This window comes from Balaenoptera physalus, assembly GCF_965194825.1.
Source record: "Balaenoptera physalus genome assembly, chromosome: 10".
In the NCBI taxonomy this organism is placed as follows: Eukaryota; Metazoa; Chordata; class Mammalia; order Artiodactyla; family Balaenopteridae; genus Balaenoptera; species Balaenoptera physalus.
The window spans coordinates 107,823,132-107,837,871 of NC_138889.1; the positions used below are offsets into that span (position 1 = coordinate 107,823,132).

Consider the following 14,740-nt stretch of genomic DNA (forward strand, 5'->3'; position numbering starts at 1 on the left):
GCACTAAATTGAGGATCCAACGCCGGGACGCTGTCAGGCTCCCGAGCGCGGTCCTCCAGCCCAGGTACTTCTAGGGAGTGAACTACAAGCTCCAGAAGGCAACGCGCGGCGATGGTGGGGCCTGGGCTAGGATTAAGCCTGCGCAGCGGGGGGCGGGGTGAGTTGCACAATGTAAGGAGACTACAAGTTCCGAGGAGCCACGCGGCGAGGTCCCAGTCCGAAGTATTTGCGCCTGCGCGTCGCGGGCGGGGCCTCTGGGGCGGAGCGGCCACCATCTTGGAACGGGAGGCGGAGCAGAGCCGACTGGGAGCGACCGAGCGGGCCGCCGCTGCCGCCATGAACCCCGAATAGTGAGTGCGCCCCGCCCGCGCCGTCCGGCGCAGCCTCGATCCCGAGTACGGGGCTGTACGCTTACCGGGGTTGTCCGGCCCGGGTCAGGACTGCGCGGCGCCCCCACATCCGGGTCCCTCTTCCGCTGACCTCCCCCCTCACATCCGGGTTCTGCCCCTCCCCCGGGGGCCCCAGAACCCCAGCTCGACGCCCCGAGTTCTTGCACCCGGGCCCGGAGACTGCGACCCCGAGGGGCACCACTTGGATCCCGAGGCACCGGCACTAGCAGGCCTTGTCGGTCAGGTGACCCCGCAGCCCCGGTCTTTCCAGGCCTCAGTTTCCCCACCTGCTGCCTGAGAGTAGCGGTCTGGGTGCTGACGACGGTCCTGGCATTGTGGAGCCCATCCCCAGAGTTTCTGGTCTCGGTCCAGATTCGGGCCCTTTAGGTCGGGTTGTACATTCTGCTCTCCAGTCCTCCCGGAATCCGGTTCCTGGGGGCTGGCCCGCTGGGTAGCTTTTCCGCAGGTTCTCCCCTCCGGGGCTGCCGCTTTGCCCTTTACCTGGATCAAAGTGCCCTGCCGCTCCCAGAGGCTGGTCCCCTCCCGCCCTCCCCTCACCTTTGCGCAAGCCCCCGGCGCCGCCGTCACACCCCTTCCCTTCGCCGTCACCCTGCCGAAGAAGTTTAGATGAATGTGGCATTTGCTTTCTCCCTTCCAGTGGGATTCTTTGTTCCTCAGACTTTCCTCACTTCTTGGTCACTCCCCCTACGGGTAGGTGGCCCACATCTCTGCCCCGACTTCTCATCGACAGTTTTCCCTTAGTGTCAGTTTTCTTCCTCTTTTGCCACTTCCTTTTTCTCCTCCAGATCCTGGCTTCAGATATCCTTGGGGAAGGGTGAAGCTCTGAGCTGGATTATAAGGGGTAACAGAGAAGGGAACCAACAGGCTTTCACAGAGACTTTGGAGTCTGAACCTGGTTTCCAGTATTAAAGTTAACAGCTGTGTAACTTAGGGCAAGTCACTTCCCTTCTCTGGTCTCTGGTTTCTTCATTAGTTGGGAATAACCAGCACTCACTTCATTGGACTGTTGTGAGGCTTGAATGAGATGATGCATTTGAAGTGCTTAGCACAAGGCCAGGCACAAGTAGGAACTGGATAAGTTTTAACTGCTATTATCATTGCCGCTTGTTGACCGTCTCTTTCTGGAGACTTCATACCAGGTTCTTTATATAGGTATTCAGTTAAGTTCTAGGCTGGGCCCTGGCTTCCACTTCTGGGGCCTCCCCTGCCAAGTCAGGTACGGCACACGGCAGTGTAGGAGGGTTTCCCTAAATAACCCCTACTGGACCCGAAACCATGGAGTCTATCAGGAATCAGGGTAGGATACCCAGCTCTGTCACCTAACTCATGTGATCCTTGGCAAGTCACGTCCCTCCCTGTGGCCTCATTTCCTTCTCTGTAAAGTGGGAATTCAGATGCACCCCTTTGGGCCAGCTGTGTTATGGGGAGTGGTCAACCCTCCCCATCCCAGGACTTGTGGGAGGATCTTGTGAGTGCTTTAATACTCTAATCCAAGGCACACCTCACAGTGTGGGAGAACGCTGTAGTTTTGACTCCAGGATGACGGCAGGTGGGCTCCCTGCCTTCCTTCACACCTTCCCATCCTTTCTCTCCAGTGACTACCTATTTAAGCTGCTTTTGATTGGTGACTCGGGCGTGGGCAAGTCCTGCCTGCTCCTGCGGTTTGCTGTAAGTAAGAAGTTTCCTATACCATCCATCTGGGGTCCTGGCTGGTGGCCGGAGGGAGAGGGGGGCAACCCAGAGAATAGTGGTTGCAAGACCTGGGAGACCAAGGATGCAGTTGCAGGACTTGCCAGCAACGTATCTGACTGAACAAGGGCATAGGGCTGGCAAGTTGGGGTGCTGAGAACTGGGGCTCAGCAGTTAGGAGCTCAGCTGGGGCACGACACTGGAGGGAGGTTTTCCAGATGGGCCTCAGACCTGTTCACTCAGGCCATTTCCCTGGTCCCTGATCTTTCAGGATGACACATACACGGAGAGCTACATCAGCACCATCGGGGTGGACTTCAAGATCCGAACCATCGAGCTGGATGGCAAAACCATCAAACTTCAGATCGTGAGTGTTGCTCCTCGCAGAATCCCTGGTGCAGAGACATCTCCCTTGGGAGGGGAGGGGCCCTGGGCACGGAGCCCAGGGCTGACCTGCCCGTCTCTCCTGCTGTCTTGTAGTGGGACACAGCTGGTCAGGAACGGTTCCGGACCATCACTTCCAGCTACTACCGGGGGGCTCACGGCATCATCGTGGTGTACGACGTCACCGACCAGGTACTCCCGGGCTCACCATCCCCCACTTTGCCTCCTCGGCCTCAGGTCTTTGGCTTTTGCTGCTTTTTACTGTTCCTGTCCTCTCTTTCTCATGCTGCCCGGCAAGGAGACTGTTTTCGGACTCATTTCACAGGGGGGGAAATAGCTGCAGACCTGGGTCCTCCCCAGGCCCCGCTGCAGGGCCTTGGCAGAACCAGGCCTCACCTCCCTGTCCGACTTGCCACCTTACTCTAGACCTTCCAGGCACCTGTGTTTTGTGGGGGGTTCAGTCAGCTGACTGCTTGCTGTGCTGCGCCCGTGGCCTCCTGGGTAAAGACACTGTGGAGAAGCGATTGGAGGGCCTTACGCAAGGAAGTGAGGGAGCCCTGCACTCTGGGCCCAGTGTGAGCAGAGTTCTGGGAGGCCTGTGTCTGCTGTGGCAGCGTGAGTCTTGTGTCATCGGCATCAGCGGTGATGTTAACAGCGGGAAACAGTCCTGTCACGCGTTACGGTTCACAGGTTCTGTCACATCCCTTTGATGCTCGTAACACTCCAAAGAGGTGTGTGTTATATTCCCATTTTACAGATGAAGAAATGGGTCGGGGTGGTAAGACTTTCTTAGGCCCTGCAGCCAGTTAAGTGGCGGAGACAGAAAGCCCAGGCCTACTGATTCTACCCGCTTTGTTTTTTTTTAAACTTTGTTGCTTCATGGGGGTCAGACCCTGGGGACATGGAGATACTTGTGTCAGCCCCAGGCCAGGAGGAGTCCCCACTCTGAGGGGCAGCTGGGCTCTTCAGCTCACCAGGGACTCGTGATGCCTCCTAGACAACAAGCGGTGGGTGAACTTTGCTCCACTCAGACGGAGGTCACCAAGGACCTCTAACCGCCAAAACTTGTGACTTCATTTCAGTTTTTGCCATGATTGATCTCTCATGGCTTTTAACTCTGTTCTCTTCTCGCTCTTTGAAAAAGTTACTGTCTCAAGGTCTGCCACCTCCTGCTGCAGCAGATTCTCTTTTCAGTGACTTCTTACTGGTCCGTCGTATCCTGCCCCGCTACAGCCCCAGATTCTGTGCTTCTTGATTGCCCCAAGCCTCCTCCTGACTCTCCCTGCACAATTCTGGCCACCTTGTGGTTTGGCTTCTTGTTTTGTGATTTCTACAACTAAAGAGCTATCACTGTGGATCTCCTCCTATGTCCTGCGTTCTGCTGGCACTTTATGTCTGTGTTAATTCTCATGTTCACAGTATAACCCAGTGAACTGAATGGTGGCGTCCCTCTTTTCCAGATGAGGAAACACACTTAGACGTATGTTGAGTTACCTGCCCATGGCTTCACAGTCAGGAAAGGCAAAGCCCGTATTTTGAACCCAGGGTTCTTTGCTTCCCAGCACATCCTTTCCTGCCTCTTGACCGCCTTTAGGCCATCTGCAGAGCTCCAGACCATCTGCAGAACTCAGCTTGTCTGGTGCTGGTCTCCCCATCTCTTCCTGAACTGGCTTCTGCATCCTCATCTTTATAACAGAGTCCCTGTTGGCCTGACCAGAAAACTCTTCCCTCCCCCATCCTGTCAGTCCCTGGGCCCCTCTGTTCTCCCCCATCATCTCTCCCAGATCCGTCCCCTCGTAATAATAGCAGTGATGAGGATAATGGCAGCTCTTGCTAATTAAGCACTTGTTATGAGACAAGCCTGCATTCATTATCCCATACTCACAGCAGCCCCACCAGGAGGTACTGTTTTATAGAAGTGAGGAGACTGAGGTTCCGAGAAGCCAAGTGACATATCTAGGACCATACAGTAAGTGGCAGAGGTGGGGCTTAACCCAGGCTGGTCTGACTCTAGATCCTGTGCTCTTCCCTGCCTCGTTCCCTGGCTCAGGGCACATCTTTTCTTCCCTGGATTATTCCAGCCATCTCCCAGCTGGTGTCCACCTCCTTGCCGGTCTGATCTGGCCTCTGCACTCCTGCCAGGACTCTCCTCCCGGAACACAGGTGTGCTGCTGCTGCTCCCTTCCGAAGGAAACCTCTGCTGGCTCCTGGTTGTCTAAGACTGGGCCAGGCTAAGACCCTCCCTGCTTGGGCCTGCTTCCTCTTCCTCTCCTTCCCTGCTCAGGGCCTGTGTCCCAGCAGCTTTTAGCTTTTCCCCCTCCCCAAAGACAGCACGCCCCTCCCATCCCATCCTGTGACCCGGCGTGTGTCTTCTCCTCCCCTTGCGCCTCTCCCCGTCCCTCCACTGGCACCTACATGGGGGTAGTTCGTCCCTGCAGTTGTAGGTCGGCTGTAATCTCCCCAGGCAGAGGTGATCCTGGAGCTCCACCAGCTCCTGCCTTCTGTCCCTGCAGCGCTTGGTCGCCCTGTCTTGCCATTGTGTGTGCCCTAGTCTAGTCCTCCATTGTCCCCTGAGTGCTTTAGGGCAGGGCCCAGGCGTGATTCCATTATTTGAACCCAGTGTCCAGCACAGGGCCCCGCCTGGGACATGGCAGGAGGTGTACGTTGGAACCCAGTGTGATATCACCAGACCTCTGGCTCCTAAGAAGGGAAAGCGGCTCTAGCTCAAGCATATTCCTAAAAGTTCTGTCCTTTGTCGGCGTGCCAGGCGTGGGGGGGGTGGGGCGCAGCAGGCCGCCGGGAGAGCCAGGCCGAGCGTGGAGGCTGTCGGTGCCAGAAGTAGGACGAATGTCAGGCCCTGTTCCCAGGATACCTGTCTCCCCCGTCGGCCAGGGTCTCCTCTGCGAGGATCCTCCACCTACCACTGGGCTCCAAGGTTTCAAACCTTAAAGGGATTTTAAGGCCACTGTGGGGACTTTGTAATTCTTGCTAACCTGTTATCCTTTGTCTCTGTCTTCCCTCTGGCCTCTCTCCTGATGCCGTTTGCTCCCTCCACGTGGTTAGGCCTTTTCTGTGTCTTGGGGAAACACGAGCAGCTGCAGGAAGCAGAGCTGGCTGGCCCTTGGTCTAAGCTGTTGAGGTGTCGGGGCTGTTGGTAGACAGCCGGGGCTCTGCTGGGCCTGGCTCTTGGGGTCTCAGACAGAGGAGGGCAGGAAGGAGCGCTAAGCCTGGAGGAGCTTCCTCTGGGTCCCTGAGCCCAGGGCGCCTGCCTTTCTCAGGAGCCCAGGACAACCATCTTCCCCTCAAAACCCCTGTTCTCCAGGCCTGGCGTAGGGGTGGGAGGTGGGAGCAAAGTAACTTTTGATCTGGTCCCTCTAGGAATCCTATGCCAATGTGAAGCAGTGGCTACAGGAGATCGACCGCTATGCCAGCGAGAATGTCAATAAGCTCCTGGTGGGCAACAAGAGCGACCTCACCACCAAGAAGGTGGTGGATAACACCACAGCCAAGGTGAGCAGGCCTGGGCCAGGCCGCCCGGGTGGGCTGGGGCCTGCTGCCCCTCACCTCCTCTCCCCTTCTCTTTCCTCCTCTCCCCTTATCAGGAGTTTGCAGATTCCCTGGGCATCCCCTTCCTGGAGACGAGTGCCAAGAACGCTACCAATGTCGAGCAGGCGTTCATGACCATGGCTGCTGAGATCAAAAAACGGATGGGGCCTGGGGCAGCCTCAGGGGGTGAGCGGCCCAACCTCAAGATTGACAGCACCCCCGTGAAGCAGGCTGGTGGCGGCTGTTGCTAGGAGGGGCTCGTGGGGTGGGACCGGAGGTGGCACCTTCTCCAGATGATGCCCCTGGAGGGGGCAGGAGGTACTTCCCTCTCCCGGGGCATTTGAATCTGTGGCTTTGGGGTGTCCTGGGCTCCCCATCTCCCTCTGGCCTGTCTGCCTGCCGCCCTGAGCCCCGGTTCTGTCAGGGCCCCCAAGGGAGGACACCCAGGACCTTTGGCTGGGGTGAGGGTGCGGGCTTGCTCTGCTGCTGCCTCTGGGTGACTTTAAAAGATACCCCACCGCACACCTTTGGGATGAGGGCTCTCCTCTGTCTGTCTCCCTCCCCCTGCCCCCCGTGTATGCTGCAGTGGGTTTCTCTCCTTACTCTTCTTCCTCCCCTCCTCTGCGCACCCCCCTTCCCCAGGAGCCGAGGGCCTCCCTGGCCTCTACTGCCCCTGGCTGCAGTCAGCACCTGGGGCCAGGAATGGGACCAGGGGATCCAGGGCCCTGGAATGCAGGGCCCTGGGCTGGACCTCAGGACGGGCATGGGGCCACAGGGGCCCAGCAGCCCACTTTCCTCTCCTCCCTGCCTCCACACCCTGACACACACACTCACAGCTCGAGCCGTCCAGCTGCGGTGGGGTCTGAGCACATCTAGGGCAGGTGGGTGGGCAGCCGCGCTGGGCCTGTGTCTTGAGCCCAGAGGGAGCCTGCTCCTGCCACTCCCTGCCCTGCCAGAGCCAGGCCCGTGTGCTGCCCGCCCACCGTGCCCCTTTGTCCCCAAGGCAGGCGGAGGCGGAAGGCCCACCGTGCCAGAGGCTGGGCACCAGCCTTAACCCTCACTCTGCCAGCACCTCCTCCCTTGCCCTGAGGCAGCACATCTGGCTTATTCTCCCCCTTCCGTCCCTTGGAGCCTATGAGGGCGGATCCTCATCCCCTGTCGCTACTTCTCTGGGAATGTGGGTGCAACCCAGGGTGGGGGGGGCCTCTCCACTTAACTCCCTCCCACCCAGGATGCTAGCCCCCTGCCTCTGACACAGCTTCTTCCTGCAGAAAAACAAACCTTTGATCTCTACCTGAGAAGCCATGTCCCTTGTCCCTTGTGCTGTCTCTTGCCTGTCCCACCTGTGCCCTCCCCTCCAGCTTGTATTTAAGTCCCTGGGCTGCCCCTTGGGGTGCCCTCCCAACTCCCAGGTTCCCCTCTGGTGTCATGTCAGGCATTTTGCAAGGAAAAGCCACTTGGGGAAAGACGGAAAGGACAAAAAATAAATAAATAAATTTCCACTGGCCCTCGGGGGAGCCGAGGGTTTTTGCAAGGAAGTTGTGGTGGCTGAGTGTGGTCTGTGGTGGGAGCTGCCTTTGGGTGACGGGGAAGGAACTGGAGCCCTGGACTTGGTGGGCTGCACAGGGGTCCTGGCTTGGGCTGTGTGTCTGTCCTAGGGTTGCTGTTGAAAGGCCTTGACCCATTTCCTGAAGCTAGGAGAGCTGCCTGCTTGTGCTTCTATGGTCTGTCCCCACGGGCCCAGCACGGTTCCGGCCGGCCGGCCGGGAGGGCGGCTGGCGGCCGTCAGTGAGCACCTGGTGAGCTGCCGCCGCCGCCGCCAACACCCACACAGGCGGGTCCGGGATGGGGAGTTGGGCCGCAGACCTTGTGCCCCGCTGTGTCTGGCCCGCAGCCCCTTCAGCCCCGTGGCTCAGCCCCCTCTCCCGGCTTGTTCTGGGTTCAAGCCAGGTGTCTCTGACCCCTCAGACAGTGACAAGTGCTTTGCACTTAAGACCTCGGTCCGACCTCCGTGGCCGGCGAATGAGGGCAGAGGTGCAGGCACCCGTCCGAGTGGACCGAGGGTGGCAGTGGTGGGCTCGTTGTGTGACGTGGGGGGGGGGGGGGTTATGCCAGGGATGTGCGTCCATGCTTACGTGTCCCTGAGGTTGGGGCGGGGGTGGCGCCCGGGCCGCGCTGGCGGAGGGGCGCACAGAGACCCAGCCCCGCCCGCCCGAGGCTGCTCGCACGGCGGCCCCGCCCCCGGCTCCGCCCCGCCGGCTTCGCGGGCTGGAGAGCGAGGGAGCCGCGGGCGAGGGATCGCAGGATGAGCGATTGGGGCCCGGGCAGCCGGCAGCGGACGCGCCCCCCGAGCCCACCGGCCCGCGCCCCACGGCCCCGCGGCCCCGATCCCGGCCGCGCCGCCCGCGTCCCCCGAGCCCGCGCCCGAGCCCTGCGGGCCATGCCCGGCCGGCCCTAAGCGCGGGCCGGGGGGGCGTCCCCTTGCGCCCGGGCCCCGCGCTGGCGCCCCCCGGGCCGCCGCCCGGCGCGGGGGCCATGGCGTTCACCTTCGCCGCGTTCTGCTACATGCTCACCCTGGTGCTGTGCGCCTCTCTCATCTTCTTTGTCATCTGGCACGTAAGGCCGGGCTGGGGCTGGGGCTGGGGCTGGGGCTGGGGTCGGAGTGGGGCCAGGGGGCGCTGGGAGCAGGAGGGGGACGGACGGATGGTCTCAGGGCCCGGAGAAACTTGGAGCCTCCTCTCCGCTATCCCCCATCAGTCGGCTTCTGTTCGCCCCATAAACACCCCCCATCATCGGCTTCCTTCCCGGGGGGGCCCCCCCTTTCTCCGCCGACCCAGACTGTCTGTGGATATGTCAGTCGGTCTCTGACCCCCCTCCCCTGCCCCATGGCAGCCTTGGGGTGTGGGGCGGAATTCTGGGATTCTTGTTCCTTTCCCTCCTATTCCCCCGCCCCCCAACCCCCGCCATCTAGTCGCCCCCGTTTGTCCGTCGGGCAGTTTGTCTGTCTACTCTCCCCACCCCCTTTGTGGGTTTTTCCAGCCAGAGTGATGGAGCCAGTTGCTATGGCAACTGCATTCTGTTTACAGGACCCACAGATCGCAGAGCCCATTAACCCTTTCTATTCCCGCCCCCCCACCCCCACTCCCTGACCCAGCAGTGATTGGCTCTAAGCAGCCCCAGAGACCTAACCCCGACCACCAGCTCACCTTGGGTTTCCCTACCCCCTCCTGTTCGGGCTTCCCCCCACTAGGTTTCCTCCCCACTTTCCAGCTTTCCTCCTCTTCCTGCCCCCACTTTCCTCTTTGTCTCCTGTTTCCTTTGGTCTGTCTCTCTCTCCAGCCTTGCCTCACACCTGGTTCTTCAAAACGTCCATTTCTCATCCCTTATCCTGATTGCCTCCCTTTAGAGAGGGTCCCTCTCCCCCACTCTCTGGGGCCTTCTCAGTGGTCCCCTGCCTGTCTCCCTTCTACTCACTACAGAACTATCAATCAGCCTCCAGCTTATTTTTTGGGACCCTTGCCCCCCACCCCTTTTACTGCCCTCTCTTCTCCTATGTCCCCTGAGGTTTCAGCCACCCTATCCCCTCCACACGGCCTGTGCATCTTGGCCCTGGCCCGCTCAGCTCAGCATCCTCTGCTTGTACGTCCAGCACACACCTCCCTGATAATCGTGTTATCCCCCGCCAGTCTCTCCATACCCGCTTCCTTCCTCTTCCTCCCCATTGCCTCACCTGCTTCTTTCTTGGTCTTCCCACTTCATCACTCCTTTCTTTTCCTGGGACCTGCTGCCTGCCTGCTCCGTGGTCTTCCCTGGCCCTTGATCAGTCTCCCTTCATCATCCCCTGCTGTCCCCTTGCTGTCTGTCTCTTTTACATCAGGATTCCATGGACTCTGACTGCGCCCCTTCTATGTGAGGAGTGAGCCCCCATAGACACCTTAAGACACACACACCCCATCTTCAGCCCTCTCTCTCTCTCTTTGGGTCTCTCAGTTGCTTTTTCTTTTCTCTGCCCCCTTCTCTGTTTCTCTTTCCCTTCCTCCATCTCCCCTAGGTCCATCTTGGTCTCTCTGAGCCTCCTATCTCATCCCAGGGCCTTGGACAATCCTGTGGGGTGGTGGCAGGAGGGCTGGAGTCCTGAGGACTGGAAGGAATTGAGAGTCACGGGCTGGGCACACAGAGGTAACCAGCTCCTGGGAGGAAAGCTCCTGGAATTCAAGAAGCCCCTTTTTGGGCCCTTCCCCACCCAGAGGCCTCCAACAGCCTCTATGGGGGGTCCCTGTCCTCAGGGGATCCTCAGAGCAGACCTCCATCCAACACACCTGTGTCGATGCTCCTGAGAACCAGGCTCTGGGCGGCTTTGGGAGAGACAAGGATGAATAAGACTCAGGCTTCGCCCTTCTGGGGCTCCCAGGCTGGGAGAGAGGGCCCAAGTGCTCTCAAAAAATACTCATTGAGCACCGACTACGTGTCAGGCACTGTGTTCGCTCAGCTGTTTAGCTGGGCGATCATAGCAAGTCTCTTGTCCTGAGTCTGTTTCCTCATCGGTAAAGTGGGCTTGTTGTATATACAGCAGAGTGTATATAAGCCCAGAGCAAGGCTTGCCAAGGGGTGCGCGGGTGGGGAGAGGAGGTGTGGTCCTCAATCCAAATTGGTAAGAACTAGAACCTTCCAGGGCAGGACCCCAGATCCCACCACAGACCCTGAGCCTAGGCCCCACTGGTCGCTAGGCAACCCTGGTGGGGAGTGACGCGTGTCTGCTGTCACCGTGGGGGATTGTTTGTTCCAGGGGGCTGAGTCAGCGCCAGGCAGCCTGGGGGGTGGGAGGTGCAACACTCGCCGCCTGCTGGTGGTGCCAGCTCTGGGGCAGACAGACGGCACCCTTCTGCTCCCTGCTGGACCCTGTTGCTGTGCCTGACAGGCAGGCGGCTGCCCGGAGTCAATGGGGAGTTGGTGGGGCTGCTCCAGATGGCCCCAGCTCCCTCCAGGAAGCCCGTGTTCTCTCCCTTCGAGTCTTAAGGGGTCCGGGATGCTTGGGGGTGGTGGGCCCGCTGCCTCATCCTTGGGCTGGTGCTCAGGGGAGGGGACTCCTGAAGTCTCCTCTGCCAGCCTTCCGCCCATGCCAGCTCCCCCCAGGTCTGTCCCATCATCCTCTCAAACACCTGCTCCCCCCAAGAGTTCTCCATCCCAGTGAGGACAGTGCCATCTGCCAGATGCCCCAACACCCAAAGTCACCTTGGGCCCCTTTGCCTCCACTTCACTGCCATTCAAGCCCTCTGGAGTCTGGCTTCTAAATAGCTCTGGAATCCATCCCCACCTCTCCATCCCCACTGTCCCTCTCTTCACTCAGATCACCATACCTCCCCCCCCCACCCCAAGCCCCAGCCGAAACACTCCAATAGTCCCCTGACTGGTCTAGCCTGAGTGTAGTAAAGTGGTTCAAATTTTAACTCTGGAATCTAATGGGTTTAGAAACCTGGCTTGCCACTAACTAGCTATGTGGCCTTGGACAAGTCATTTAATCTATCTCAGTTTCCTCATCTGCAAAACGGAAGTGATAATACCAGCACCTACGTCATCAGGTTGTTGCAAGCATCAAATGAGTTAATAAACATAAAGCCTGTTGGCATGGAGGAAGCATCATGTATGTCTTGGCTGGGACCGTTAACCAGTTTGTACTTCCTGATCGGTCAACCCTAAAACATCAACCTAACCACCCCGCTTTGCTGCTTTATACCCCTCGATGGCTCCCCTTTACTTCTGTGTTGAAGTCCAAACATCTGGTCTGGCCTCACAAGGCACACACGTCTGGCGCTGCTGACCTCTCCAGCCCATCTTTCACCATTCCCGTCTTTCTTCCCGCTCGCCTCACGCTTTCACTTTAGCCATATAGAACCTGCAGCTTCCTGAATGTTCCTTATTCTTTCAACCCTCTGCCTTTGTACCTGCTGTTCCTGCTGTTCAGACTGCCTTTCCCGCATTTGTTCACCAGACAAACGCCTACTCAAGAGTCCAGCCTGAACTCCCCATCCCCACCCCATGCTGGATCAGGCACCCACCCCAGGTTCTTCCTGCACTCCACAGCCCTGATCACCCTGGATGTAGTTCACAGTTTTTCTCCCAAGTCTGGGGTTCCTCCCGGGCAGGGGCGGTGTCCCAGGCTTCTGGGACCCAAGTGTTCAGCACAGGGCCCAGCGGAGAAGACACTATCTCTTGGGATGTTTTGGATGGAGGTGTAGTGGACATGTCCTGAACCGGGCATTAGCGCACTAGAGTTCCATTCCAAATTGTTGAGTGACCTTGGGCCAGGCCCCACCCCTCTCTGGGCCTCAGTTTCTCCACCTTTGCAGCACGTCCCATCTGGTCCGATCCCCATGTGTGAATCTTATGCCACAGAAGAATGCGTGGGGGGCCATAAGCTGCTGCCCCAACCCTGACGGGCACACGCCCCTCCCCCAGATCATAGCCTTTGACGAGCTGCGGACCGACTTCAAGAACCCCATCGACCAGGGGAACCCAGCGCGGGCAGTAAGTGATACATGTGCTGTGCCGAGGTGTGTCCGTCCGTCTGTCTTGCCGTTATGTCGCGGGTGGAGGACGGCGGGGGGACAGGAAGACGGAGGTAGAGGGGATGGTGGCCGTGCCCCTTCCTCTGCTTTGTCCCCGCCCCCAGCAAACACCTGGCTCGGGCTCAGGGCTCGGGTTCCTCCTGGCGGGGCAGCCGTTGCCAGGCTCTGGGCCGTTGCCAGGCTCTGGGCCGTTGCCATGGAGACGCGGGTGAAGATCCCTCCATGGTGACGGTCGCTATGGGGACGGCGCGGCTGCTTTCCTGCCGCGCCGCCGGAAACGCCGCAGAGCCTGCTCTGGCGCCCCCTGGCGGCCACGTGCAGGGAGTGGGGGGCGTGGGAGGGTGGCGGGGCGCCCCCAGTGCCCGCTCCTTCACCTCCACCATTGCGGTCTTTTCCTCTCCCTACAGCGCGAGCGTTTAAAAAACATCGAACGCATCTGCTGCCTCCTGAGGAAGGTCAGTGTCAGGGCTAGGGGCAGGAGGCTCCTAGCCGGGCTCAGCGCCACTGTAACCCAGAGCCGCCACTGTAACCCAGAGCCGGGCCTTCCCCCTCTGCGGCCTGTTTGATCTGCTCTGCCACGTGGGAGGGAGTGGGAGGCTAGAAGCCCTTTCAGTCCCCAGAGGTGATGGTGGGTGGGCACCTCCCAAGTGCCCTTGAAGCTTGGATCTGTCCTAGCACCTGGCCACTGACCTCTCACCCTCACTCCCCAGCTGGTGGTCCCAGAATACTCCATCCACGGCCTCTTCTGTCTGATGTTTCTGTGTGCAGCAGAGTGGGTGACCCTGGGCCTCAACATCCCCCTCCTCTTCTACCACCTCTGGAGGTGAGGGTAGCAGCTGCCTTCGGGAGGGTGAGATGGGAGAGCGGGGCAGGATGTGGGTGGGAGCCTTGAGGGTGGGCACTCAGGCCCCTCCCTCCCCCCAGGTACTTCCACCGTCCTGCGGATGGCTCTGAGGTCATGTATGACGCAGTCTCCATCATGAATGCTGACATCCTCAACTACTGCCAGAAGGAGTCCTGGTGCAAACTCGCCTTCTACCTGCTCTCCTTCTTCTATTACCTGTACAGGTGAGGTCCTGCCCATGGCGGTCAGAAGTCAGGGCAGGGATGCACCAGGCACCATCCCTCCAACCCCAGGAATGGCTGGGCCCCAAGTTCCTGCCCTTTGCCCTTGATGACTGAGGGCAACCTAGGGCGCGACAGGGTGGGTGGCCGGTAGCGGGCATGCTCGCGACTTGGCTCACTGCCTTGTCTTCCCACAGTATGGTTTATACGTTGGTGAGTTTTTAAGGGGGAAGCCGGCCAGGGAGCGAGCCCAGAACGGACCGGACGCCTGTGCACCCCCCGCCCTGCCCCTGGGCCGCAGAGGCCTCAGCCCCGGGGAGGGAGGGGGCACTGGTGCCCCCAGCCTCCTCTCCCCCCCACCCAAACTGCTGCTGCGGGGACTTCCCGCCTTCAGAGCCCCCTCCCCTTGGACTAGGGCTGGGCAGAGCTCTAAATAGGGGCAGGAGCTCCTCTGCCAGCCTGTGGGCATGGCAGTCAGTCCTGGAAGGGGCGGGACCTCCAGCCTTGTCCACTTCAGAGGGCATTTAGGCCCTGCCACGGGGCAGGGCTTGACCCTGGAAGTTCTGGACCGCCCCCTTCACCCCCCACCCTGGGGCTCCCCCTGCAGGTGGGGCGGTACCCACACCGGGAATGAGCAGGCTCAGCAGGGGGGCAGCCCCACCCCTAGTCTGCCCTCCCCCCTCCCCCAGGCTTTCTCTCCAGACCCCTCCCTGTCCCCCCTTGCCCCAACCCCAGCCACCCTGTCTCTTGGACCTATTTTCTATGTTGCCTGGAGGAGTCCGGCACCCCCTCCCCGGCCATTTGTGACAAACTATGAATAAACTACTGCAAACACGTGGGCCCCAGTTCTGCTCCTAAAAGGCTTAAAGAGGAGATGGGGGGAAAGGGACTGTATAGGGGGCAGTCCTGAGCTAAATCCTTAGCACAGCTGGCCTCATGCCACTAGCCTACAGACCCCGCTAGGGACCTCCTCAGATGGATCAGAGGCCTTTGAGGTCTCCTTAGCAGCTGCCCACTTCCATTCTCACTTGCTCAGCCACAGATAAACAACTATTTCTGCTGAAACACTTCCATCTGCCT

At 59.7% G+C, this 14,740-nt stretch overlaps 2 protein-coding genes across 4 annotated transcripts; both read left to right on the plus strand.

Annotated features, from left to right (window-relative positions):
* Window positions 1-169: 169 nt before the first annotated feature.
* RAB1B (RAB1B, member RAS oncogene family) lies at window positions 170-7,567 on the plus strand. Of its 2 annotated transcripts, none has more exons than XM_082477082.1 (6): window positions 170-350; window positions 2,006-2,078; window positions 2,371-2,466; window positions 2,580-2,675; window positions 5,862-5,993; window positions 6,086-7,567. In XM_082477082.1, exons 1-6 carry the CDS (start codon window positions 337-339, stop codon window positions 6,278-6,280), a joined length of 606 nt encoding a protein of 201 aa, XP_082333208.1. In that variant the 5' UTR covers window positions 170-336; the 3' UTR covers window positions 6,281-7,567. The 2 variants fall into 2 exon arrangements, with proteins under 2 accessions (XP_082333208.1, XP_082333209.1); XM_082477083.1 differs by lacking the exon at window positions 170-350 and adding an exon at window positions 1,006-1,100.
* A 709-nt stretch (window positions 7,568-8,276) lies between these two features.
* Window positions 8,277-14,499, plus strand: CNIH2 (cornichon family AMPA receptor auxiliary protein 2). Of its 2 annotated transcripts, none has more exons than XM_082477098.1 (6): window positions 8,277-8,645; window positions 12,486-12,554; window positions 13,003-13,050; window positions 13,306-13,418; window positions 13,520-13,663; window positions 13,858-14,499. In XM_082477098.1, the coding sequence occupies exons 1-6, from the start codon at window positions 8,565-8,567 to the stop codon at window positions 13,883-13,885; spliced, it is 483 nt and encodes a 160-aa protein (XP_082333224.1). In that variant the 5' UTR covers window positions 8,277-8,564; the 3' UTR covers window positions 13,886-14,499. The 2 variants fall into 2 exon arrangements, with proteins under 2 accessions (XP_082333224.1, XP_082333225.1); XM_082477099.1 differs by having other exon boundaries at window positions 8,577-8,645; window positions 12,377-12,554.
* Window positions 14,500-14,740: the final 241 nt, after the last annotated feature.

Excerpts from the sequence above, each read along its gene's own strand:
- RAB1B (XM_082477083.1), top strand. The coding sequence starts at position 1,021 with ATGTGGCATTTGCTTTCTCCCTTCCAGTGGGATTCTTTGTTCCTCAGA. Across the intron at positions 2,676-5,861 it reads TGTACGACGTCACCGACCAG|GAATCCTATGCCAATGTGAA; the intron begins GTACTCCCGGGC and ends TGGTCCCTCTAG. Across the intron at positions 5,994-6,085 it reads TGGATAACACCACAGCCAAG|GAGTTTGCAGATTCCCTGGG; the intron begins GTGAGCAGGCCT and ends TCCCCTTATCAG.
- CNIH2 (XM_082477098.1), top strand. The coding sequence starts at position 8,565 with ATGGCGTTCACCTTCGCCGCGTTCTGCTACATGCTCACCCTGGTGCTG. Across the intron at positions 12,555-13,002 it reads AGGGGAACCCAGCGCGGGCA|CGCGAGCGTTTAAAAAACAT; the intron begins GTAAGTGATACA and ends CTCTCCCTACAG. Across the intron at positions 13,419-13,519 it reads CTCTTCTACCACCTCTGGAG|GTACTTCCACCGTCCTGCGG; the intron begins GTGAGGGTAGCA and ends CCCTCCCCCCAG.